The 26,969-nt window shown below is 36.3% G+C and overlaps 1 protein-coding gene across 1 annotated transcript; it reads left to right on the top strand.

Moving 5' to 3' along the window:
* Window positions 1–26,969, top strand: NMU (neuromedin U). Its single transcript, XM_063108849.1, has 10 exons — window positions 1–106; window positions 4,805–4,863; window positions 11,078–11,125; window positions 14,529–14,588; window positions 15,975–16,004; window positions 16,098–16,148; window positions 17,709–17,783; window positions 20,928–20,981; window positions 23,446–23,484; window positions 26,886–26,969. The coding sequence occupies exons 1-10, from the start codon at window positions 1–3 to the stop codon at window positions 26,895–26,897; spliced, it is 534 nt and encodes a 177-aa protein (XP_062964919.1). The 3' UTR covers window positions 26,898–26,969.

The raw sequence follows: 26,969 nt of genomic DNA, 5'->3' as shown, positions 1-26,969 counted from the left end.
ATGCCGCGAGCCGCGAGCCGCCGCCCCGGGCCGCCCCCGGGACAGGCGGCCGCGGCGTCCCCGCTCCTGCTGCTGCTGCTCGCCTGCTGCGCGGGCGCCTGCCGAGGTAGGACAGCCCCGCGCCTCCCCGGTCCTGCCACGCGCGCTTCTCGCGCCTCCCCACGGCTGCACCTACCTCCCCCTCGGGTTCTCGCCCTTGACCACAGGCGAGGGTCGCCGTCCCGGGGCAGCCAGAGGAGCAGGCGCGGGTGACTTGGCTCGAGCGCGTTCCCCAGTCCCGGAGCGTTGGCGCCCAGCCGAGAGCCGGGGCGGGGCGGGCTGCGGTTGTTGGAAACTTATCGGGCTCCACTAGAGTCGTGACTTCCAGCCCCTGTGGCCCAGGGGTAATGGGAATTAAAATAGTGAAAATTAAAATGCTTTCCCTTTGATTGCAATTATGGGAGGGTTTGATGGTTGAAGCAAAACAAGAGGGAGATGGATACTTCACTTGCCGATGCGAGGTAAGCTTGGGAGAGTGCTCAGCTCTCAGGTGAGTGAGCTTGTGTTCTGTTCAGATAACCCTAAACAGTGAGCCGGACCCCATTCTAGCCGTTGAGAAGGGAAAAGAGTGGGCTCTGTGCCTCGTAGGTTTCCAGGCACCAGATGAGGAAAAGGAATGCAGACTTAATCCGTACACAAAGTTGGAGAGGCAAGCGTGCAACACGGCTAAGGCCTGTGAAGGCAGAGGCGGTTTGATAACAGGGACGTCCTGAGCTTGATTTAGAGGAAAGAAATAGGAAAAGCAAGGTCAGAGAGTGAAGTCTGAAGCTTCGGGGACAAGGCAGAGCAGAGCGCAAACGTTTCAGTGGACGAATCACTTCCCTGGTTCTCTAAAGGTTACTTGTCCAGGTACTTGGGGGGACCATCATTCGTCCCTGAGCTGTGAGTCAGGGGCCCATCCAGTGCCAGCCACTGCCCTGCTACCACCATGAATTTTCTAGCTTGACATCAGGTTCTCTTAGCTTCCTTCTGCTCTCCTGTCAGTGACATAAAGGTGGGCAGACTGTTTCGTCATTGTTCAGAAAACTGGGGACTTAAAAATCACAGCTGCACAGACCTTGCAGAGCGCGTAGCGCAGCCCTCAGAGATGGGGAAACAGAGGCTATCATTCTTTTCCTACTCTATTTATTTTTAGTGCTCTCCTTTCACTGTTTTGATTTTTCCTGAGGGTGGTTGTGAGCATGTGTGTGTGTGAGAGTGAGTGGGGCTCCCCTGCTTGAAAAGGAAGGAAATTTGGCTTTGAAATCTAAGCAATCAGAAGCTAGCAGACCTAAGCCTTCTCTACATAGCCAGTAGTGAAATAACATGACTTATGCAAGGTAAATGTTCATCCTTTTCAATTTTAAATTTGTTATGGTAAAATTAGGATGGTAATCTTTATCTACCTTCTTAAGGAAGCAGATAATAGTTTTAAAAGTAAAGAAAATGTGCTTTTTATGCATATTACATGCTATATGCTGCCGTGATTTTTGCATGGGTGGGAGATAACAACTGCGTGGGGAGGGGTTCAGGCTGCTGGTGATTGAGCAGTAACTATGGAAAGCAGCAGCTGGTTCCTAAAAAAAACGAGACTTGGGTTTTATTTCCAAAAGAGCATATCTGCTGGCTAGCTGACCAGTCGTCTCATCAATATTCCTAATATTTTTCAGGCAAAAGGATGAGAGGCCTCCTTCACTACCCAGAGACCCCCCAGACTGTCATTTTATTTCTTCTTTCCCCTTCAGACCTGTTCTTAATACTAAAAAACTAATTTTATCTCTGTAAAAATTTCGTGGATAGGGGAGAAGATAAATATACTTTGTGATCTGCGCTGGCCCTGAGTCCCTAAAGATGGCACTGGGAGGACACATGATGCACATAAGTGAAACTCAGAGATAGTATACAAGATCACTTATTATGCAAGATGTAACTGGGTGTATCTAAAAACAGCAAATGTCACAAAGCCAGAGGAAAATAAGAGTGTCAATAAGTGTCGCATCCTCAGCAAAAAATGAATTAGCAGAACATCCAATACAATGAGAAGATAAAGAGCCAGGCATAGGTTCGGTAGATGGAAACAGTTTACTATTAAGAAAACATTGTGGAAGTGAAGGAGGAAATTTCCTGTAAGAGGAACACATTTTGTATGTCTGCAGCAACCTATCACTTGATTTTGCCTGTGGCAATAAGTGATCAAATGCCCAAGACTAAATTAGAGTATCTTTTCCTACCCCGGTCCCTTGCTCATTGAATAATTCTTAACTTTCAATCAGGAGTAATGATTTCTCACTTTCCCACTCCTACACTGGTTAAGTACTAGCAATGAGAAAAGAAAATTGGAATCACTTTTAGAATAATCAGATCTATTTTTCTTTCTCTTACACATGGTGTGTTTACAGATGTAAAAGTTGTCTGTCCATATTATTTGCATCAAGTATATTGTATAAGATTGAAGATTTCACTTTACTGGATAGTACTGAAGTATAAATAATATCTCAATGAAACCGATCAAAAACAGTGCAGTTTTTGTGATGTAGAAGATAGTGGCACTGTCTGAAAATATGGAAAATAACCTAAATACTGCTCTTTGGTATCATCCAGGCATCTTGGAAGGAAAATCACATCAACACTAGTTAACCAACAAAGGTAAAAAAAAATAATTTCCCTTTACATTTGAGTTCAGTCATAGGATATCAGTGGATATTAGTGGTTTTCTATAAATTATAGAAAAAAAAAATTTTTTTATTTTGGCTTCTTTAGTCTTTTTACCCTGAGACTGTATTTACCAGTTTTGTGGAAGGGCAACAAAGTACCCCGTTTTGATTTTATGTAAGTGCTTGGGACTAAGTTAGGCATAATAGCAATTTCTGAGTGGCCCGTGCAAGCTTGGGACATGGAAGGAGGCAAACTCTCAATGGTCTTGGTGAGGCAGTGTGGCTGACTGCAGTGAAGTAGAGGTGGAAGCTTCAACTTTTACTGGTGGTTGGGGGATGGTCAGGAGTTTAAGAATATAAAATGGCATTCTTTAAGCAGGAATGCCCTGTCCAACAATCTCATTTAGTAAGATCACCAGGTGCTTTATATGAAAATTGGAGAAGCACGGCTTTATCTCTAACTGAAGACAGAATGAGCTCAGAGTGTGATCCACCAGACAACTGTGACTTTGGGATATATGTTTGTGGTAGGGTGGGAAATACATAATTGAGAAGTGTGTAAGATTGTTTACCTACCTTGAGTAGTTGTCCCATGAAAGGGGGATTCAAGTTCTGAAATAAATCAATTCTCTACTATGGACTACATGACCCCTGTAAGTTATTTCAAATATTCAGTACCACAGAAAATATAGTTAATTACTGTTATTATTAGAGTTTAAATGGAATAACAGTAAAAACTTGTGTGAACTCAAGGCAAGACTTGACTAAAAAATGGTAGAATTAGGGAAGAAAGTTATATCAGGATTTGGAGTCAGCCAGACTTGGTTTGAAACCTGCCTCTGCTATGTATCTTTTTAGGTGACCTTAGACAAATTACTAAATCCCTCCTTCCTACAGTTTCCTCATCTTAAAACGGGAATAATAATCATAATAATAATCATAATAATAATATCTGTCTTGAAAGGTTGGTAGCATAGTATCTGGTGTTAAGTAATGCTCAATCAGTGTTAGTAGGTACTATTTTATTATTTTTTAAAAAGTTCTCTTCCTTAAGCCTATTTTTTAAAGTGTTTAATTTTGCTACATGTTAAATCTTAAAAAAAATTTACAGCCTTTTAGTTCAGGACATTTTCTTGATTTTGGTAAAGATAAATGTAATGTTTCTTGATTTTGGTAAAGATAAATGTAATTTTTCTTGATTTAGTAAAAATAAATGTATACCTATAAGAAAATAAATGCTAATTATATTTAAATAGTCATAAAAAACTGAAAACACTGAGACAATATAAATAAATTTCATAGTATGAATTAGAAAATTAAACCAAGGAGAAAATATGATTTTAGAGGTTGGAAGCTAGGTAACATTTTTATTTCAATAATAATTAAGGCCCTAACAAGTAATCCTTTTTAAAAAAATTTTTGTTGTAATATAATTTATATACCGTAAAATTCACCTGTTTTAAAGATACAATTCAGTGATTTTTTTAGTAGACTTAGAATTGTGCAGCTATCACAACAATACAATTTTAGAATGTTTCCATCACCCTCAAAAGATCTGTTATGTCCATTTACAGTCAATCTCCATTCTGACCCCTAGCCTCAGGTAGCTACTAATTTTTCTATTATTATAGATTTGCCTTTTATGGACATTTCACTTAATTGAATCATACAATATTTGGTCTTTTATCTGGCTTATTTGATTTACTATAATGTTTCTGAAGTTTATCCATGTTATAGCATATGTTGTTTAGTTTATTACTTTTTATGCCTGATTAGTAAGTATTTCATTGTATGGATATACCACATTTTGTTTAACTCTTCACCAGTTGATGGACATTTGGATTGTTTCTACTTTGAGCTAGTGTGCATAATGCTGCTATAAACATCTGTGTACAAGTTATTATGTAGATATATAAGTAATGTATTCTTGAGAGTAATGTCTTTGTAATGTTATTAATGTTTATTTAATAATTATGTCTCCTTGTACTAAGTCAAATGCTGAAATATCTACTGAAATAGGTGGGCAGTGATATATGGTAAAAACTGAGAAATAGCATCTGAAAAAATAATTAGATACTTGATTTCAGAAAAAACATTATAAAATTAACACATGCATATAACTTTATTTTTAGGTTTTCCAATGTTACCTCAAGGATTACAGCCTGAACAAGAACTACAGTTGTGGAATGAGGTAAAGAATTATTCTCACACAAATGAGTGGAAACTTTACCTTTCTTTGAAATTAAAATAATATAATTGAGCTTTGGGGCAACTATGATTTTACCAACATTCTGATGTCGTACTATTCAGACATAACATTGAGAATTATTATTTCTATTAAATAAAAGAGAAAGAAAGATGAAATGAAATAAAGGTCCAGTAAGTGGTAAAGTAAGAAGGTAGAAATAAGTTCTAATAATAGCATAGTTACAGTAAATGTTAATGTGCTATAATATACCACTTAAAAGACAGGAAGGGATTTTCAGATTGGATTTTTTCTTTTTAAAAAATTTTTTATTGAATCAAAATTGATTGTACATATTTTTGGGGTTCAACATTGAGATATGTTGAACAAATCAATATTACTAGCATATATACTGTTACAAATCATAATTATTCTTTATGTTCCTTGTCCAATCCCCCCATCCTTCATTCCCTCCCCCTCCCCACTCTAATCACCCTAGATTTCTTCTCTCCCTCTGAAAGAATAATGCTTATTCTGTTGATTTTCTCCCCAAATGATCTGTCCAATGCTGAGAGGCATGATCAGGTCCCCCAATACTATCATAGAGCAGATGTCTCTTCCATCACTATGAAGTGGGCTCTGTGGAGACAGACATCCTTCTCCTTTCTTTGTCTCTGCTGGTGACTTGCCTTTTGTCAACTCACTCCAGTGGCTGGCGGACCATCTGTGTGGTGGTTGTGGCATCTAGCCACCTTCACAGCAGCCATGGTTATCTTGGTGGCTGTGGTGGGCCACCCACATGGAGGAGATGTTTTTGGCCTGCTCCGTGGTGCTGGCAGTGTGCCTGGTTGTGCAGAATGTCCGATCCCTTTTTCCATGCCCTGGGTCCCCCAGTGGGTCCCCAGGCGCTGGCATGGTGTGCCTGGTTGTGGGAGGGGAGTCTGGTCCCCTTCTCTATGCCCCAGATCCCTGGGCAGGCCCCGAGGTGCTGGCGAGGGGTGCCTGGTTGTGGGAGGGGGATCCAGTTCCCTTCTCAATGCCTCAGGTCCATGGGCAGGCCCCAAGGCACTGGTGTGGTGTTCCTGATGGTAGGAGGGAGATCCAGTTCCCTTCTCAATGCCTCAGGTCCCAGGGTGCGCCCCGAGGTGCTGCTGTGGTCTGCCTGGTTGTGGGAGGGAGGTCCGGTCCCCTTCTCTATTCCCTGGGTCCCCGACCAGACCCTGAGGTACTGGTGTGGTGTGCCTAGTTGTGGGGGGGGGGGTCTGGTCCTCTTCTTCATACCCTAGGTCCTCAAGCAGGCCCCAAGGCACTGGCACAGTGTTCCTGGTTGTGGGAGATGGGTCTGGTCCCTTTCTCCATGCCCCGGGTCCCAGCATAGGCCCTGAGGTGCTGGCACAGGGTGCCTGGTTTTGGGAGGGGGATCCAGTCCCCTTCTCCATGCCCCAGGTCCCAGGGCAGGCCCCAACGTGCTGGTAGAGTGTGCCTGGTTGTGGGAGGGTGGCCTGGTTTCCTTCTACATGCCTTGGGTCCTTGGGTGGGCCCTGAGGCACTGTCACAGCATGCCTGGCTGTGGGAAGGGGGTCTGGTCCCTGGATGCTAACCCTGGGTCCCCAGGTGGGCCCATAGGCATTGGTGGTGTGCTTGTATGTGGGAGTGGGGTCCAGTCCCTGGCTCTAATCCTCGGGTTCCTGGGTGGGGTCCCGAGGTGCCGGCAGTGTGAGTGGTTGTGGGTGGGGGTCCTGCCCCTGGCTCCATGCCTCATGTCCCCTGGTGGGCCCCAAGGCATTCGTGGTGTGCCTAGGCCAGAACTAAGTTTTTGTCCTTTGCTTGCTTCTAACACAGGGGAACTTCCTGTGGGAACCAATACTTGAGCTGTGTGGTTTAGCTAAATTGCTGCTTTGCTGCTGTTTCCCTAGGGAAGGCTTTTTGTGCAGCTCAGGGTTTACTGGTTGACCTTACAGGTACTTCTGGCTCTCCAGATACTCAGTGCACCTGGGTTGTGTAGAAACTCTGATCTGGGCCTGAGTTTTTCATCGAACTGGACCCCATTTTGCATTCCCAAACATTCTCCTCTGAGTGGTCCTGTGCTGATTGGGGGGCGGATCGGCTGTCCTTGCTGCGTCCCAGTGTTTCTAATTGCATCTGTGGTTCTGCCTTTCCTGCCTGTGTATGGAGCCATCCAGAAGTGCCTGGGAGTAAATGTCCCTACCACTGAGAGTAGCCCTCAATTGGTGACCGAAGAGAATTGGTGGACAAATACCTTAGCTGCCTCAACTCCCAGTTGGTATAACTCTGAGATGTGTTCTACACTGTCTTCCAGAGTTCCTCAGACAGATTGAGCCCCAGTTACTCACAGTGGTAACCTGCTCGATAACATACCCTTTATTGGATTCCTTTTCTTCCCTGTTTTACTTCTCCACTCTTCTCCCAGTACATCTTGGATCATCTTTGAAATCATCTGCTTGTGTTCACATCCTTATTGCAAGGACTTTTTCTGGGGAGAACCCAAACTAAGACAGATATACACACACATAAAATTAACCTACAATAAAAAATAACATTAAAACTTAATGGGGGAAAAACAGATTGGCAAATGAGGGTTGAGAAACTGGCTTGCAGTATGGAGAAAAATAAAACTAACACCCTATACAAAGGTGGGATCCAGATGGATTAAAGACCTAAATATAAAGGGTGAATTATATAGTTAATAGAAGATAATGTAGAACAATATCTTTGTGAGCTAGGAACAGGGAAAGATTTCTTAAACAAAACTTCAAATATGAGGGTACTTCAATAAGTTCATGGAAAGATTCATATTGTCTTTTAAATCTATTTTTCCACAAACTTTTTGAAGTACCCTTATATTAATCATAAGGCCATAAATATAATGAATTGGATTACATTAAAAGTAAAGATTTCTTTCTACAAAGGACTCCATGAAAAATTTAATAAATAAATAAATAAATAAATAAATAAAACAAAGGACTCCATGGAAAAAGATAAAAGCCTTTGAAATAAGATGTTGACAATGTCTAGTACTGATAAGGGATTGCTTTTCTAGAATGTCTAAGACACTCTATCGAATCAAATGGATATAGTTCGTAATCCAAGATTAAAATAGTCAAAGGATTAGAACAGACAATCTACAAAAGCGGAAGTCCAAAAGCCCAACAAGGATCTAAAAAGATGCTCAAATTTATTAGTAACAATAAAATGAAAATTAGGACGATAAAGAAAGGTTACTTTCCACCCATTAGACTGGCAAAAAATTGGAATCTATTTAATGGCAAGTTTTAGCATGGTTGTAGGGTATACAAACCCTCGTGCATTGCTGGTGAGAGTGTCAACTGGAGCCTTCTGGAAAACCTAGATATCCCCATGATCCAGCATTCCCTCTCCTGAGTATAGAGCCCAAAGATATTCTCCTACAGATGCATATGCAGAGAAAATAGTAATCATACCAGGACATTGATTACAGCTTTGTTTATAATGGAAGGAATTGGGGGGGGGAAACCCATCTGTCCACCACTGGGGAGTGGATAGGCAGTATGAGGTGGGTATACATTATAGAGTACTCTACAGCATTTAGAAACAACATACCAGATGTACACCCAGCAACATGGATAGATCTCAAAGGATAGTATTAAGTGAAAAAAAGGTAAGAAAAATACCATACATGCACAAAAAAAGCAATACAGAATTTACAAAAACATACACAAATGGAGGATACATATCAAATACATTAGAAGAGTTGCCTATAGGCGGATGGAATGGGAGTAGGAATTGGAAATATAAAAAGGAATAAATAAATAAATAAAATGTAGCTAATGATGATAGTGAGCTATGAACTGAGGAGAACACCCTTTGTACCTAGGCTACCCCCAACAAAATACATAAGGGAAAAGATGCCAAGTACAAAATAGTTTTTAATAGTATAGAAATCCATAGTCTATTATAATGGTCTTTGCCTTAGTAGAATATCAGAATACTTGCTGGAAATATAAACAACATTAAGAATGATTTAGACAACATGTATTAATGTATAATACAGAAACATTTATTTTAGCTAGGAATCATCTATATTTCCAGGGAAATTCTGTGGGAAAATATTTTAGATGATAATTCTGGAGGAAAATCAGAGTTGTGAAAGCACTATAAATTCTTTTACATAAAAAGATATTTTAAAAACTTAAGATGCTGAAAACATATAGTCAATTTTTCTGCTTGAGTTTTAAAAAGTTACAGACACTAGAAACTCATATTTTCCTAGCCTTATCTAGAGACCTAACCATTTTCAAATAGATTCACCAAAGGACTACAGAGTTCTCAAAAGCAGTTCATGGCACTTGAAACCATTAGAGCCATTACCTGAGTGAAAAGAACAAATTCTCACCCAAATGGAAAGTGGGGAGCAATGTTATGCCTTTCAAAGAAAAGAGAACAAAGACTGAAAAGCTTTGCAGGTATCTCCTAATTTGATTAATTGTTTTTTTATTCTGATATTTTTATTCAAGTGATGTTGATGCACTGATTAGTTAGTCCTGGGCTTCAAGGGTTCTATGTTCTTGGACACAGGCCACCTCAAATAGATGGGCCAACTGGCCTTTGCCCTTGAATATGTAATGTCTTCAGATAACTACACACTGCAAAAAGGGCAGGAGGAACCACTTTCTCCTGAGCTACTAAAGCAAACATGAGAACCTTTGGGGATGAGGTATTAAGCACTGGTCAAAATTCAGAGCTTAAAAGGGTATCTTTTTGGCTTTTCCCCTCTCAATTGATTTCCTTTTTATTTTTTTCACAAGTTCAAGTTAATTTAATTAAAGAATTTTTATTGAACACTTATTCTGGGCAAGTTATATGTGACATAGCCCCTGCCCTCAAGAAGTTTGTCACTGTGTGTGTACATGGGTGTGTGTCTTTGTATCCATGATTCTGGGTTTGTGTGGCATGGAAGAGGGAGCAGGTGGGTGGGCACAACGGATGAGTAAAATAAAACAATTCCCAAGTTTTGGTGATGTATAGAGAAGATGACAGGTTCTGTGAGAATAGAAAAGAGTAAGACATAAGCTTATGCTTTGCTGTAATGTTTACCTTGGTTATTTTCTAAATTAGAGAATCATATATTTTAGGACATGTTCAACTTGGAAGCAAAAAGGGGCTTGAGAAATTACAACTGAAAAGTACAATAATCCTCCCCTTCAGTTTGGTGTGAGAATAAGATTTAAATTTAACTGATCGACAAAGAATTCTGGGACTGGAAGGGGTCTCTAAGATGTTATGCCATTAACAAGACTCAACCTACATCATTCCAGACCAACAAGTATCAGTACTATTTTTTTCCAGTCCCATTTTATTTTTTATTTATTTTTTTTTTTTGTCGTTTTTTCGTGACCGGCACTCAGCCAGTGAGTACACCGGTCAGTCCTATATAGGATCCGAACCCGCGGCGGGAGCGTCGCCGCGCTGCCAGCGCAGCACTCTACCAAGTGCGCCACGGGCTCGGCCCCCAGTCCCATTTTAAAAGGCCACCAAAGAAATAAATGCCATAAACAACTCCAGATATCCAGCTTAGTGCTTAACTTCTCAGCAAAGATTTTTTATGATTAATATAAATCTTATACTACAGTTTAAAGTCTCTCAAGTTTTCGGTTTAGGATAAAGGCTGAGAATAGCTAGTTGCTGACTGTAGTTCAATAAACCTTCATTGTAAAATAGAACTCTTTTATAGAGTTCTGGTAGAGAATTGGTGGATTGCCTAGGCTGTTTTAAGAGTTTTTCCTGTATGCTGTTTATCATGCTATTATCACGTTAATTTAGATGACATTAGATTCATGTGTATTAAGTAAATAATAAAAAATAATCACATGATAACTGAAGGTGCTCCTTAATTTCAAGGCCAGTCTTTAGTTACTTCTCACATTTTTCAGGCTGAATAACACCAGGAGTTCTTTCCCTCAATGTTTGAGTCATCTTTATACTCTACGATGATCCCTATCAACTGTTGTTGGGGACATGCACGCCTGTGGCTGGGAGTGAATCTTGGGGAAATCCCAATTCCAGTACTTTCTTATAGTTTTAGAGGCTCCTCTCTTCCAAATCCAGAGTCTTCAGCTATCATGAAACTTTGATGAATTTTATATAGGTAACTTGACTTTGTAAAATCTACTTTCTGTTTTGTCTACTTCCAGGATGTAACTGACATTTTTGTTTTCTGCAGATAGTTGATGCTTGTTCATCTTTTCTGTACATTGATTCCCAGCCTCAGGTAACTTCAATTGGAAGTGTTTTATAATAATGCAGGCATTTATGTAGTGGTGAAATTCTCCATTTTTCCCGTTGGACCTTTATGGGCTCAATAAAGCATGTCCATATATTAGATATTATTACATCATCTGCAGGTAATAATCAATACTATGGGCTTATGTTGTAGAGTGCTAGGACTTTTATCTCTAAATAAAATGGATTTACAGTTAATGTACAAGAATTTTAGAAATTATGGTATGTCAAATTAAAATGCTAATTTCACAATCAAATTGTGTTAAATTAAAAATACTATATGTATCGCTGTATTTGGGGGCTAATATCCTGTCCCCCAATTGAGTTTGAAACCCACTGGCAGGAAAATTTGTCAGACTTATGAAATCAAAGTATCATCATTATAACTGAAAAGTCAATTCATGAATGTGGCTTTAGATATGATGCCAAGTGTGTCTGCTAAAACTGCCCCCAGAATTAAACTTGCCTGCAAGTCTCAGACAGTGACTCTTGGCTTCCCACCAGTCAGGTTCCCAGCCACAGGGCAGAGACCAGACAAGAACAGCCAGCCAGAGTGGCTCCCTAAGAGGAAAGAATTGGACTGAGCATGCCCAACTTCCCCCTCCTAATTCACCTATCAGAGAGCTCACTTCTCTAACCATAGGAAAGGGTTAAAGAGAGGGATGGAGAGAGGGGCCAGGAGTGCTAGTCTAGCTCCTCTGCATGCAAACATGAGGAGTGGGAAATAGTGTGTTCGGCTTACATTGTCTTTACTGGGTGCTGCTACTTCTGTCTACAGCTCTATCTCTGAGAGCAGGTAGAGCAGAGTTAGTCCTTGTATCTTGACTTTCTTATTCAGTACCACTAGTCTCTTGAGAATAGCGCTCAGCCTCGGCTCCTGGCTTTGTCTTTCAGAGCCATCAGCTGTGTGCCTGGGGCGTACTTCCTACATAGTCTGGCCAAGGTGCCCAGGCTCTTGTCTCCACAGTCCTTCCAGAATGTTATCCTGCCTGTGTGAAGAGGCACCCTTGTATAGTGCTATATCTCTCCTGCCTCAACCCATTCTGCAGATTGCAGAGAATCACCTGCAGAGAGTTACAGGCATTATATAGTACTGCAAGACCAGGATCACAATAGATGACATTTTTGGACACTATCTCAAATTACTTGAGGAGCATTGATGGATGTATAACATGAGATGGATATTAATCAGCATACAAGCTTTTATATTGTATTTAAAATTCAGGAACATACTCAGAATGACTTTTATTTCTATAGTACTAGGAGGATGAATTTTAAAGTATTCACTTAAACCCCATAGATCAAGATAAACTAACCTTTTATAGAATTTCAGTACTGTGCACCTTTTAAGAAAAGCTTGGTAAATTTACCGTTTGAGTGTTTTATATTTATAAAGTAAATTGTAATACAATTTGATACATTTTTAAAACATCATTAAATTTCACAGTAACTTATTTATTATTTATGTGATTATCTGAACAGTGCTTTAAAACATTTTTACCAAATAGAAAATGAAGGATCTTTAAGGTCTATATATAAAACAAATTAAATTAAAAATTTCATATATGAAAAATCTTCAAAGTACAGTTGAGAATAATAGTTTCTAGTAAAGAGGAGCTGGAGAAAATGCATTTGTTCTGAAACTTTTTCAGTCAAATTGCCAAGCCTCATCTGGTCTAGAAACTGTTTTCTAAGGAAAAACAACTCGTATATGTGAACTTATTCTTCTTCAAATTGAGATATATCTTTGACACATGACATCACTAGATATTTTCTTTTTATTGTTTTGTATTTTTTAGCATTTCAAAATGGGCCAAAAAAGGAAGTTTAGGGACTTTATTTCCAGATTTTGATGGGGTGACCTGTGTACCCAGCCCTGAAGCAGAACAAGTGAGAAAGGATATATCAGTGTTCACACTCTGCTTTTTCTCTCATCCAACTCCCAGCTACAGGCATAACAGGCAATACTAGAGTGGCACAGGAATATCTGCAGGTCAGAAGACCTAACTCCTAGGCCACACTCTACCAGCTACTAGCCATGTGTGGTATTGGGCAAGTCTCTTAAAACTTCACTTCCTCAATACATGAAAATAACAATTTCTGTCTTATATAACTTACAGTTGTGTTTAACGACAGAATGCAAATTATGTATATGAAAACGTTTGTAATTTGTTTAAGTACTATATAAATTTGAGCCATTATTAATAAATATTCCAACGATTTGCATCGCAGGCAAACAAAGGGAATGAAGAGAACAAAGCAGATCTCTGCTGCTAGGAAGGATGCATAGAGAAACTATGTCTTGACTCTAATTGTATCCCTAACCATAATCAACCATGTTAAGTATGCATCGTTGTTCAAAGGGTGAGAATATTGGTGTCCCTGAACAATCCTTTTCACGTATCTTCTAAATTAAGAGTAAAACAAGCTGTAAAGCAAATCTAAGAACTCTACCTACATTTAATTCTTCCAAGAACACTCTGCAGTGATGTCATCCCTGACTTATGGCTGAAGAAACTGATGTTTAGAGAGGTTAGGTATCCAGCCCAAGATAACACAGCTCATAAAGAGTAGAAATGGAATTTGCACTGTAGAGATGCAGGCTGCCCAACTTCATAGCCCATGCTTTTAACCACTAATTATAGTGCCCCCCACCGTTCCCCCTCTTTGTTACTTCCAAAATACATTTGTTAAGCAATCAATTGTTTATGGTATTACCATGCTAAATTCTGTGCAAAGCAAGTTTTGCCCCTGCTTGTCCATTTGTGCTGTTCCTTACCACGCCCAGCTGGCTGCTAACCACAAGGAGCCCTGCCCTACTTCTGTGCTCAATGCTTTGAAAAACCTGATCCTGGGGTGTGCAGTCAGCACCTGGAAGGGTGGTACTCAGATTAGGTGCACCGTGCATGGCTTCCTCTCCTCCAGTTCCCATTGTCTGCGAGCAGTTGCAAGATTTTCAAATTAGCCAATAATGAGTAATATTCAGCTAGGCTCACAGCTTTGGCATGTAGATGCAGATTTTGCTACAAGCTGGGAAGAATAATCCCTCTTTTGGCATTGGCCTGATTACTCTGTCATAGAATTTCATGATATCTTAGGAAGTGCTGAAAACTGTATCTGCACCACAGTGGAAGCCTTCGTCCTTGCCTGTATACAGTACATAACATTTTTTACCTGGTTGGAAGGAGGTTTTTATTTTTAGCAGCCAACTTTGTATCATGAGAGAAATAAAGGTATTCCAACAGAGTTTCAATGGTCTACAAGAAGTATTTTTTTCACAAGAAGGTAGTTGGCTTATATATCCTTGTGCTCATAACATTTTACAGTTGTATCTTCTATGCAAATATTGTTCAAGCAGAAGCATAGCCTATATATCTTCTCATTTCCATCAGGCATCCAGTGCACTGGAGGAGCTGTGCTTTGCAATTATGAGAATTCTACCAAAGCCTCAGGTAAGGTTGAAATAGTGTTTTATTTATAGGCAAAAACTCCCCCCAAATTTCTTGGACTTCCTCCTGGAAGAAAATATGCCCAATTTAGGAAGTATGTCAAGAGGTGGGAAGAAGAGAAATTGATTTCGGGTAAGAAGCGAATACTTCAGTTTCACTGATGTCTGAGCATTTAGGGTCATATTAATGGAGTTTATAATCATTTCTTTAGGAAGTCATATGTCCCTCTCAAGTATAAAATGTGATCCAGTCTGATGAGAGGAATTTGGGGTCTCTTTGGCTCTGTTTCTCTCTTTGACTCATGCTACATTGGAGAACAGATGCATCTTTCCAAGCTGCTAAACATACCTTATGGCTTGGACATAAGGATATTATACTTTCTTAGAGAGTAGGACATTAAGAATGTGAAAAAGACAAACTCTATGGTCAATGTCAGTTTGAAAATTATATTCTTTTGTGTCTTTGTTTCTTATTAAAATTATTTCATCCTTCTGGGAGAACTTTTTGTTCTGAAGGGAGCATAGGTGGGAACTTGAAAAATAGCATAAGCACCACACCTCCTTTTATATTCTGTATCTTCTGGGTGAACTTATTTGACAATTGCCCTAGTAAACGTAAGACCCTTAGGCTTAGCATTATGTTTTTCGTTCTCAATTCTAATCCAAACTCTGATGTCCATACTTGCATATACAATAATTCAAAGAAAGAAACCTTGATAGTTTGAAAGTGTATATGTTTTCCAAAACTAAATAAGCTGTTTTTGCAACTGTATATTTATCCATTGTTTTTAATGGCAACGTTTTCCAAAAAACTTATTTGATTTTTTTTTTTCTTAATTAAGGTAAAAGAAATGACAGCGGTGTTTATCCATGATCTTCCTTTTGTATTCAAAGCAAATGAGAACAAGAAAGAACAAGAAAAAAGGAATGATATGACTCTTTAAAAACATAAATTTTTGAAGAGAGAGAGGAATGTAGAAAAGTTTATTGAAGAAAGCAAAAATAGCTCATAATCTTATTATTTAGTGACAAGTACAAATATTTTGATATGATTCTTTTAGTCTTTTTCTCTCAGTATTCCATTGTGATTATATCATAGTTTCCCAATCCATAACTGTTTTACATTTAGTATGTTTCCAATATTTTACTCTTATGAATAATGTTGCAGTAAAGATTTTTGTTCACATTTTTATTGTAAACAGTATTTAATTTCCTGCTTATTTTTAGAACAACAGATGCTTAACCAATTTCAGTTTGTATTTTATATATGTGTGTCATGTTTTAAATTATGATATAATTTTATAATATAGTATAAATTGTTTACTTATATAATATATATCAGAATTTTATAATATGTATAATATAGTGATATATATATATCTTTCAATAGGAACAAGATGAAAAAGATAATACCAAAAGGGTAAGATGATTTTCATAAATATACACATTAAAAAATAATACAAGAAACCACTAATCTTTTATAGTAAAACTCATTACTTTTTTTAAAAAACAGTTCTTATTTCATTATTCGAAGACACAGAAGTTGGGCAATTCTAATGTTGTGGTAAGTTGTAGAACCACTACTTATTAGTAATCACTAGTATTTATTTAAAAAAAACACCTGTTTTTGCAGTTTATCTACTAAGACTAGATCAAAATTCGGGTTTTTTTACTTTGAAAGTTTATATCTAGATGAACAAATGGAATTCAATATTTATTGTACATTTATTTTATATTTTAATAACTATGTGTACATTAAATTTATTCATTTATTTATTCAATAATTATTTACTGAGTATCTACTATGTGCCAGGTGCAATTCTAGGTACTAGAAATGCAGCAGTAAATGAAACAGAAAATTCAAAACATATTTTTTCAGGTGGTAATCAATGCAAAGGAAAAATAGTTTCATTTAAAGGCATTTTAAGAATTATTTTTAAAGATGTCAAAAAGATTGTCAAAAATGTAATAAAATATAGCTAGAAATATCTTTTTCTATTCCTAAGATCTCCTTATTAGTAATTGGCCATTTAATATGAGAATTTACTTTGTAAGATTCAGAAACCAGTAAACTGAATTTAGTTCACCTCAAACATCATATGGTTTTAGTGGTAGTTTTTCTTTTTGTATGCATGGATTTAAAAAATGCTAACCAACCTACTTAGGTGTTTCAGTCTAGAATACTTAGTAATTATTTGACTATAATATTCTTTCAAAGCTTGTGATTTACTACCAGAAACCAATTTAGGGAATGAAGAGTATAGTGTGTTTTAAACATGTGCATAACGGTGGAAAGGTAACTGTAAACTAAAATTCAGTTTTAAATGTTTGTCACATGGAATATTCTTATATACAAGGAATTGGAAGATAGGTTATATTGGCTTTATACCAAATACAAGTTGAACTGGTTAATAGACAACCATTATATAGGGCTCAAACTAATCCATTTGATAAATAAATTTAATATTAGTGAGAAGTCTCAATTCAAGCCATATCTTTTAAAAAATGCAACGATATCAGGTAGCTACATGTCTGAAGTGTGCTTTCATTTTCTCCTACTTGGCATGTTTACATTTTGAGAAACTATCTTAGTCACATTTTTCACTGTAAAGAACACATTGTCATTTTTGTGTCTCCTGTTGTCTTGCTCCTTATGTTTCAGTTTTAAATATAATTTATAAAGGAGATTACTGGATGTGTGTATAGTGTAATCTTCCAGATAAACATGTTCATAATGGAAAACTGATGCAGAGTTAGTTTCATCTTGCCCAAATCATTTTGAGTAAGTCTGGAAGCAGACAGACTGTTTTTTGCCTCTCGAAGATGCAATGAGAGGTTTTACTTGTTGGCAGCTGACGAGAGAGCTGAGGCCCTCAGGAAAGTGCGTCTTCAACAAGACGACAAAAATCCTAGCGTGGAGCTACCAAATTTTATTCTATCTCTTAGCTTATTCTCCGCAGTTCTTTGAAGTATTCATAGAGGGCTGCCTTATATATCGTCTTCAATTTTCTTTTTTGTCTGGGACAAGTATAGTGGGGAAAAACAAAAACTGACAGGCAGCCGTGTTTATGCCCGATGCTGAGACGCCACTGTGCTCACCCTGTGTGTGTTCATGTCCTCTCAGTCGTCGGTCGTGCATCCATTGCTGCAGCTCGTTCCTCAACTGCAGGAGAGAAGAATGAAGAGGTTCAGAGTACACGTATGTAATATAAACTGCACACTTGCTCTGCCACTCTGTGTGGTCAGCCCTTTCTGTTAATTCCCAGTTGTGGTAGCTCATAAAATACTCCTCTTTCAGGATAAGCCCCACACTGACACCCACGTAGCCAACGTAAGGGCATCTGTTTGCAGAGGTGTTTTCACACTCAGCAAGAAGAGAGCTGTTCAGCCCCCCTATCCCCACTCCATATTACGTCCCCCCTTTTTTTTTTTTTTTTTGTCTTTTTGTGACCGGTAAGGGGATTGCAATCCGTGGTGTGGGGTCGCCCGCACCGCGCTCAGCCAGTGAGCGCACCGCCCATTCCCATATAGGATCCGAACCCCCCGGCGGGAGCGCCGCTGCGCTCCCAAGCGCCGCACTCTCCCGAGAGCGCCACGGGGCGGCCCCATGTTACATCCCTTCTAACTCAAGATGGGGATGGTGAGGAAAGCTGGGATTATTACCCCTTCCAAGGGCCATGATTCTCCCAGTGAGAAAAACCTATTCTTGGCTTAAGAAAGGACACTGCAATGTGTCTGGTCATTAGGTAGGAATAGGAAAACAAATACAGGTCAGTTTCCTGCCCCTCAGTATCCAGGGTGGCAAGCTTTTTGTGCAAGGATTAAAATGTTGGTAAGTGTAAGTCTCGTGAAGTAAGTATATCAGAAACTAAATGCAGATATTTTGTTTTTTCCATAGTTAACAGAAATATAACCTAAATAAAGTATCTAGGTGTAAGATGAATATAGCTGAGTTAACACATTCTTGACTAGAAATCGTGGAGGTTTTATTGTCATTGGAGAAGAATCCTAACTTGTTCGATGCTGAAAGTTTCCAAGTATTATTTTTAAGTCATGCCTTACCTTGTTGTAACACATTATAATTTTCAGTCTTATATCATCTTATTTCATTCATTTGGGAACTCTATTAGTACTTATTCAAGTATTGTTATCCCGGTTTACAAAAGGAAAAGCAAGTCAAAATAGTTGGAGTTTTCCAAGAGATTACATCGACCATCTGACTTCTAGTCTAGGCAAATATTTTTTTCACTATGCTGTTCCCTTTAAGGTTTAATCTTGAATACTTTTATTATGTTATTGTTAAATTATATATTTTATTATTAAAAGTTGAACTCAGTTCTTAATTTCAATGCCATATTTATTTTATTATTTTAAAAGTGTTACCCAAAGTCTTCAAATGCTTTCAAAAATGCATAAAGTTGAGGTAAATAAATTCCTCAAAATTTATTTTTATAGTCACTATTTCCTCTCTAAGTTCCTCACATTCTTAAACTAAATTTCCATTGAAGAAGACAGTAAGTATCTGCTGCCAAATTTAAAGAAAAATTTAAGAGCAAATATAGTAGCCTCTTAAAATTTTGGAATTTCCAGAATGAGAAAAAAAATCAGGTGTCATCAAACTTTTAAGAAGTAATATATGCTATTTTTGAATTAACTTTTAATTCCTAAATTGTCTGCTTGACTGATGAATAGCATACAATTTCAACCTGAAGACACGGTTTCTTAAAATACACTAATTATTAGTTTGACTACATTATTTCAGTGTCAATATTTACACAACCAGAGCTAAACACTCAGTATTATGGCCAGTTTAACACTTTGTCTGAATTCTCTACCTTGAGTGAGACCATCTATATTCCCAGGCAGCTAGGTGAATATGTGAACTCTGACTTATTAGTACATCCTGTTAGACAAATGATAAATCCTAAAAATATTTTGCAGCAAATCAAGTTTCCTAGGAACCTATGAAAGAAAGGAATGTACAGGGATGAATAGAAAAACAACTGCTGTAGTGTTAGCTTTGCTGGGCTTACATCACTTAATTTTAAAATGTATTTTTGATAGTGAAGTATTTTGAATTCTTGAAGAAGATAAGTTTTCGAATCTTAGTGCATTTGTATACTTTTTTTGAATTTTGTTTGCTAGATATCTTCCACGTTCATCCCCACATCATTTTTAGCTCTACCTCCCAAATTCTTTCATATACTGCTTTATCTCCAATGACAAGGCTGTAAAAACACCTGCATGTCTGAATTTTGCATTTGAAAGTTTTAAATATTTGGTACATTTTAATTTACATTTTATCCTACCTTTTTCTTTTTCCTCTAATATACATGACAACTTTTCTTATATAGGCATATCAACATATTGTTTCTATATGTAAATTTCTAAATACTAATTTTTTATTCTTAAGTAATTTGGAGAGGTTATAGTAAAGATGAGAATTAAGTGCAAATATTGAGAATTTAAGATATATTTGTTGTAAATCAAGGATTTCAGAATTTAAATAGATATTAGAGCCATTTCTTAAGAATATGATTGTACTTATATTATGGAATAACTGAAAAGGGTCTCAACTGAGAAATTTCATGGTGATTACCAACCTAGCAATACTTTTATGATAGGTAATTGTTAATAAAAAAAAAAGGAAACTACAAGCCAATTTTATGGAAACCATAAAATGTTAAGTATTTTTCCATGAAGTTTAAAATGAAATGTTTAAAAAAAAACACTACAAAATATACTCATTACGAATAATTGGTATGTTCCTATTTGGTATTTTTTTTTTATTACCACTTTGTACATATGATTACATTAGGAAAATCTCTTCTACAGTATCACTGAGTAAACATGGTTTACCAAAGTTTTTCCTCAATTTCAGTCTATACTCCTATAGAAATATTATGTAATATTTTTTAAATTTAACACAATTTTACTTTATATTTTCCCTGTTCATGTGTTAATACATACAGTATATATTTTAAAGAAATTTTTTCATTCTTACAAAATGCTGAAAAGAGATTTTAAATATTTAATTATGAAGTATCTGTCATTTCTCTTTCCACTTATTGATAAGTACATGTACAATTGACAAAATTGTTGAAAAGAGAATCTGTCATATTGATAAAGAAATTATTTTTAAATACAATGTTCAGATGATACTGCTAGTTGTTGAAATTTTTCAGGTATAAATATAAAGATTTCCTATTGATATAAATTATATACTCAAATCCTTGATTCCATCTTTGTTCAATTATAATAGTTGAAAATAACTTTGAGCTCCCCTATACTCTGAAGAAGAATTTGCATTTCTTTGATTTGAGATGCTCTCATTTTCTTTCAGGAAAAATTTCAAAGTCCTTTTGCAAGTCAAGGTCGAAGCTTCTTTTTATTCAGGGTATGTGTGTACTGTATTTTTGTTTTAAATCAGTATCAAAATTGGAAAGTACTTTCACTCCTCACATAATTAACTTATAAGTTTTGATAACTTTTTGAAATTTATTTATAGATATTTGACACCAGGTTTTACACTTTGAGATTATCTTCTATCCCCCACCTTATTGCTTCAATACCACAGCATCTTTGATTCATTACTCATGTTTATAAATACTCCAAATGACATTCACTGACTTGACAGTTTAATTCCATTGCATTTCATGTATAAGAATAAGAGTCTTAAAGATACATTATTCATTAGGTTCCGAGGAACCATTTACTAAATTTTTGATTTAGTAGATTGGAAGAGTTATGACTACTTTCACAAGTTCTTAAAATTAAAAGAATCAACTACAATAAAGGCTATAACTTTGTGATTGCATTTCTCATATTTTATGCCCAAATTGTCTATGAAATGTGAGTTTCTTTCTAAGCAACTACTTCCTAAAATATTTGCTTCCTTACTACATTAGCAGAAAATTTTAAGTAATTCATTCAACAATTATTTATTGAATTTCTACTGTATGCTGGGCAATGTACCAAGGGTTTTGACTATAAAGACAGATAGGATTCCATCCCTATGCTCTAGGAGTTTACAGCCTAATAGAGGAAATAGACAAATAAACAAATACAAAGTACTGTGTTAAATGCACCTTCAGTCCAGGGGTTTTGGTTTCTTAAAGAAAAGCACTTAACTCAAGCTGGGGAATGAAGGAGGTACAGAGACGACTTCATGGAGAATCCAGAAGAATCAACAGGAATTGGTTGATGAAATATTTAGCTAAGAAATTTCAACTTTACTCTAAAGGCTAAGGGAGGTCAGACGGTAAGATTTGCATTTTGGAAAATAATTCTAACAGCAAATTGGAGAATGGATTGAATGAAGAAATTAGACTAGTAGCAGGAAGAAGAAATACTAAACAACTGTGACTTCAGTACATTAATTTAGGTTCATATCAAATTAAAATTGAGAACACATTTTATTTTATTTATTTATTTTTTATTGTGAATATTCATGGAGTTGTGAATATTCATGGAGTCCAAAGCTGACCGTCACCATTCATGCCCAAGATGTGATGGCCAGATCAATACTGGCAGCATGCCCATTACCACAAATTGCAATTATACCCACGTCCCCCACCCAATTGATCCCTGACCTCCTTCCCCCTCTCCCCCACCCCACTTTGTATCCCTAGGTATATTCTCTCCTTCTGCAAGTCTAACGCACAACTGTGGTCTTTCTTTCCTTCCTTCGTTCTCTCTTAGCTCCCAGTTATGAGTGAGCACATGGGATATTTTTGCCTCTGTGTTTTGCTTATTTCACTTGACATAAGTTTCTCCAAGATCATCCATGTTGTTGTGAATGGCAGAATTTCATTCTTTTTTATGGCAGAGTAGTATTCCATGGTGTATATATACCACATTTTCCTTATTCAGTCATCCGTCGATGGACATTTAGGTTGGTTCCATATCTTGGCTATTATAAATAGAGCTGTGATGAACATGGGAGTGCTGGTATCCCTTTGACATGATGATTTCCATTCCTTTGGGTATATACCCAGAAGTGGGATTGCTGGACCGTATGGTAGTTCTATCTGCAGTTGTTTGAGAAACCTCCATAATGTTTTCCATAGTGGTTGTACTAATTTAGTCCCACAAACAGTGTAGAAGGGTTCCTTTTTCTCCACATCCTTGCCAGCATTTGTTATTCTCCATCTTTTTGATTATAGCCATTCTATCTGGGGTGAGGTGATATCTCAATGTGGTTTTAATTTGCATTTCCCTGATGATTAGTGATGTTGATCATTTTTTCATGTACCTGTTTGCCATTTGTATGTCTTCCTTTGAAAAATGTCTATTCAGCTCCTTTGCCCAGTTTTTAATTGGGTTATTTGTTTCTTTACTGTGTAATTGCTTGAGTTCCTTGTGTATTCTAGATATTAATCCCTTGTCTGATGTATAGTTTGCAAAATTTTCCCCCACTCCGTAAGTTGTCGTTTCACTCTGTCGATTGTTTCCTTTGCTGTGCAAAAGCTTTTTAATTTGACATAGTCCCATTTGTTTTTTTTTTTTTTTTTTTTCTTTTGTTGCTTGTGCTTTTGGGCTTATGTTCATAGAAAACGCTTGTTTTAAAATTTTGGTTCCATCAAGAAAATGAGCAAAATCAAATAATATCTAATTAATTGTGATCCTTAGCAGCATCAGCAGCACCTCAGAATTTGTTAGAAATACAAGTTTTAGAGCCCTCAGACTTACTAAATCAGAAACTCCAGCTATGGGGCCCAGCAGTCTGTTGTAAAAAAAGCCTTTCAGGTGATTCTGATGCACATTAAAGGAATACTCCTCTGGATCATTAGGCTGCTTTCTATGAATATTAGCTTCCATCCTTAGTTACAGTGATTTATTTCTAATTTATTATTTTTCAGCCACGCAATGGAAAAAGGTCAGCCAGTTTCATTAAAATGGTATGTGTTTCACAGTTTATTATAAATAAATAAATTTTTAAAAAATGGTATGTGTTTCACAGTTCAACCCAGTTTGAACATTTCTGTTGTTTTCAACTATGCTCAATACATTTCTCTTATTTGATTGCATATGTACACTAATATTCTATATAAATACTACAGTTATAGGGGCTATAAGGGCTTTATATGATGGAAAATACCAGTATTTTAGGGCCTGATTTGCTTTGCCCATAGAATTCCTCAGACAATGCTCATAGTATTTCTCAGATGATGCCACAATAGTAATCATCAAAATTGATTTTGTGGACATTGATCTTATCATTTATTGTACAAATAGTATATGTCAAGGATTCAATTCTTATTGTGGCAGTTAGTGTCTACCATAATGGGCCAAGATTTATAGACTGAATGTACTTCTGGCTTCCAAATAACTCATATTCAAAGATTATATATAAAAGCTTGTGATTTATCAGTTTCTAGAGAATTAAGAAAATGTGGAAAGATGTGACAGCATGACTTGTAATTTGGTACTCTCAGAGTGCCGGGCATGCATAGAAACTTAATAGCCACTAGTTGTTAGGATTAACATGTGGGGCCAGTAGATGTTTATTATGTTAATCCTAATATCTTATTGGACTATAAATTTTGAAAGCAAACCGCAATGCTGATTGATAAATTTATTCCACAGAAATAAAAGTATATTCTGTCTTTTTGTAACCCTAAATCCAGATTCTATGCCGAATATATTTTTGCAAATATTTCATTCGTTTCATTTATCTGAGCCCTTAAATATGAGGGTACATCAAAAAGTTCATGGAAAGATTCATATTATCTTTTAATTCTGTTTTTTTTGATGAACTTTTTGAAGTACCTTCATATATTTAGCTTAAGAATATTAAAATTGATGTTAAAAGAATGTTACAATACTTAATATTTTCTCAAAGAAACAGAAACCCAAATGTACTACTTCTAAGTAAAGAAGATATCAACACCAAAATTATGCAATAACTAGAGAAAATATAATAAAAACACTACATATTAAAATTCAGGGGACTCTGTCAAAGCAATATTCAGTGGAAAATTCAAGACCTAAGCCAAGCAAGAAAGAATTAATGAATTAAGGATTTAACTCAATAAGTAAAAAAAAAAAAAAACCAAAAACCAAAAACCCAACAAGGTGAACTTCAGGAAAGCAGAAGGAGGAAAGTTATAAAAACAAAAATAAATAAATAAATTAAAAAATAGTAAAGTAAATTGATCAACAAAGCAAAAATCTGATTATTTTTGCAGAAAATCAGCTAAACTAGCCTGATTAGCCAAGCGTAATGAGGAAAAAGGGTGAAACCATAAATATACAAAAATATAAATGAAAAGACAGAAATTAAAACAGCTGTGGAAGAAATGAAGATCACAAAAGAGTAATTTGCACATTTCTATGCATACCAGTTTAGAAACGTGGATAAAATGGATGACTGTCTAGTAAAATAGTTGCTACCAAAATTGACCTCAGAAGAAAAAAAAAATCTAAACAGACTAATAGCTATGGGAAAAAACTGAAAATGTTATCTAGAAACTATCCCCTCAAAAAGTACTAAGCCAATAGATTTTGAATTTTTTCAGCTCAGAGAAAGAAGAAAAATCTCCAAATATCTTTATGAAGCCAGCATAATATTAATACCAAAACCTTACAAAAATAGTATAAAAATGGAAATTGTAAGTCAATCCTATTTATAATTATCAATGCAAAAATTTAAAGGAAATATTACTAAATACTTTTCATCAGTATGACCCCACTAAGTGAGATTTGTTCCAGCAACTCCTGGATGGTTCAACATTAGGAAGTCTGTTAAAATATTTCACCATTAGAAGAAAAATTATATGATAATCTCAATAGATGCTTTTGGTAAAATTCCACATCAATTTCTGATCTTTTAAAAGATCCTACAGAAAGAGGTGAGTCCTTTCTTGACCTTACTATATAATGGTCTTGAACAAATTTGGTAACAGCCTTGACAGTGAAACCCTTCGGAGTATTTCCATTAATGTTAGGAACAAAATAAGGCTATTCCCCTAGCTGTCCTGTTGGCTCAGCTGGTTAGTGTGCAGGCTTCCAACACCAGAGTTTGGATCCCCGTACTGTCCAGCCACCAAAAAAAAAAAGATACTCTCTTGCTTTTTTATTTACAGTCGTTCTTTTTTTAAAAAAAATATTTTTATTGAGACATAATTGATTACACATATTGGTGGGGTACAGAGTTGAATATCAATACTTGTGTATGATGTGTGATGATCAAATCAGGATAATTAGCATATTCATTACTACAAAACATAATGATTCTTTGTGTCCATTAACCAGTTTCTCACTAACCCCCACCTCCCCCCTTTCTAATTCTAGTAACCACAGCTCTGATGTAATTCTTAGTGCATTAGCCAATTCAATTAGACAAGAAAGAAAGAAAAGATACAGATACTGGAAAAGCAAAGGAAAGATTTAACATGCTCATAGGACCTAATTAGTAACTTGAATTTTCAAACTGTGTTTGGCATTAACTCCTGTTTTAAAAAAGGCCTGATATGTTCATGTAAGGAATATGAGAAAACAGACTCTTAATTTTCTGTTTTTTCAAGAAACTAAAAATAGAGAGTTAATGAGTCTATCTTTTGTAATGTTACAAATGTACACAGGTATTTTAAAAATGTAAACAAAATAGTTTAATACTAAATGAAAAAAAATGTCTGTGATGATAACACCAAACCAAATGTTAGAGTGTTCACAGTGTGAAATGGAATTAATCCATAATTTGATCAAGTTAGTAAAGAATTCTCTCTGAAGTTGAGAAAAATTGCTTTATTTGGATTATTTCCAAGATTAGGGTATACACAGACTAATTTACTCAGGATTTCATTTTATTTTGCCAATAGAAAAGCAATTCAGTAATCAGTTTTTTCTTTGTTTTCTCATCTGATTATCTAATCTCATCTGATTATTTCTTCCATCCTGATGACTTATGTTTATTTAGAAAGTGGTTAAACATAAAATAGGATGATCTAATTGCAAATTTATGGAAATAGGTATACGAAGAGTGACTGTACAACTTTTGAAATATCTTATTCATGAATCTTACTGGTAGTAATGAGCTTTAGGAAACCACTTTTATATGGTTAAACACTGTAAACTTTTGGAAAACACAGACATATAGTATAAATGTTCCATCAGAGAGAGTTTAAATGATATATAGTTAAAAATATACAGACTGAAGAACAGCTGAGAAATATTTGAGGTACCAATGTTATCATACTATGACAAAATATTTATAGAAACGTCTATGTGCAAACATCACATACACACATGCACATACTCATTTACATTTGAATCTAATTCAATTTTCCTTTTTTTACAGGATGCCAGCTGATTTTCCACACAAGCAAGTGCTATGGAATACAAAATCTATTGACATTTTTTCTTCTCAGAAACAATCCTTGCT

This window comes from Cynocephalus volans, chromosome 9, assembly GCF_027409185.1.
Source record: "Cynocephalus volans isolate mCynVol1 chromosome 9, mCynVol1.pri, whole genome shotgun sequence".
Taxonomy (NCBI): Eukaryota; Metazoa; Chordata; class Mammalia; order Dermoptera; family Cynocephalidae; genus Cynocephalus; species Cynocephalus volans.
Note: the sequence above shows the minus strand (reverse complement) of the source record. Positions and strands in the feature narration are given on the sequence as shown.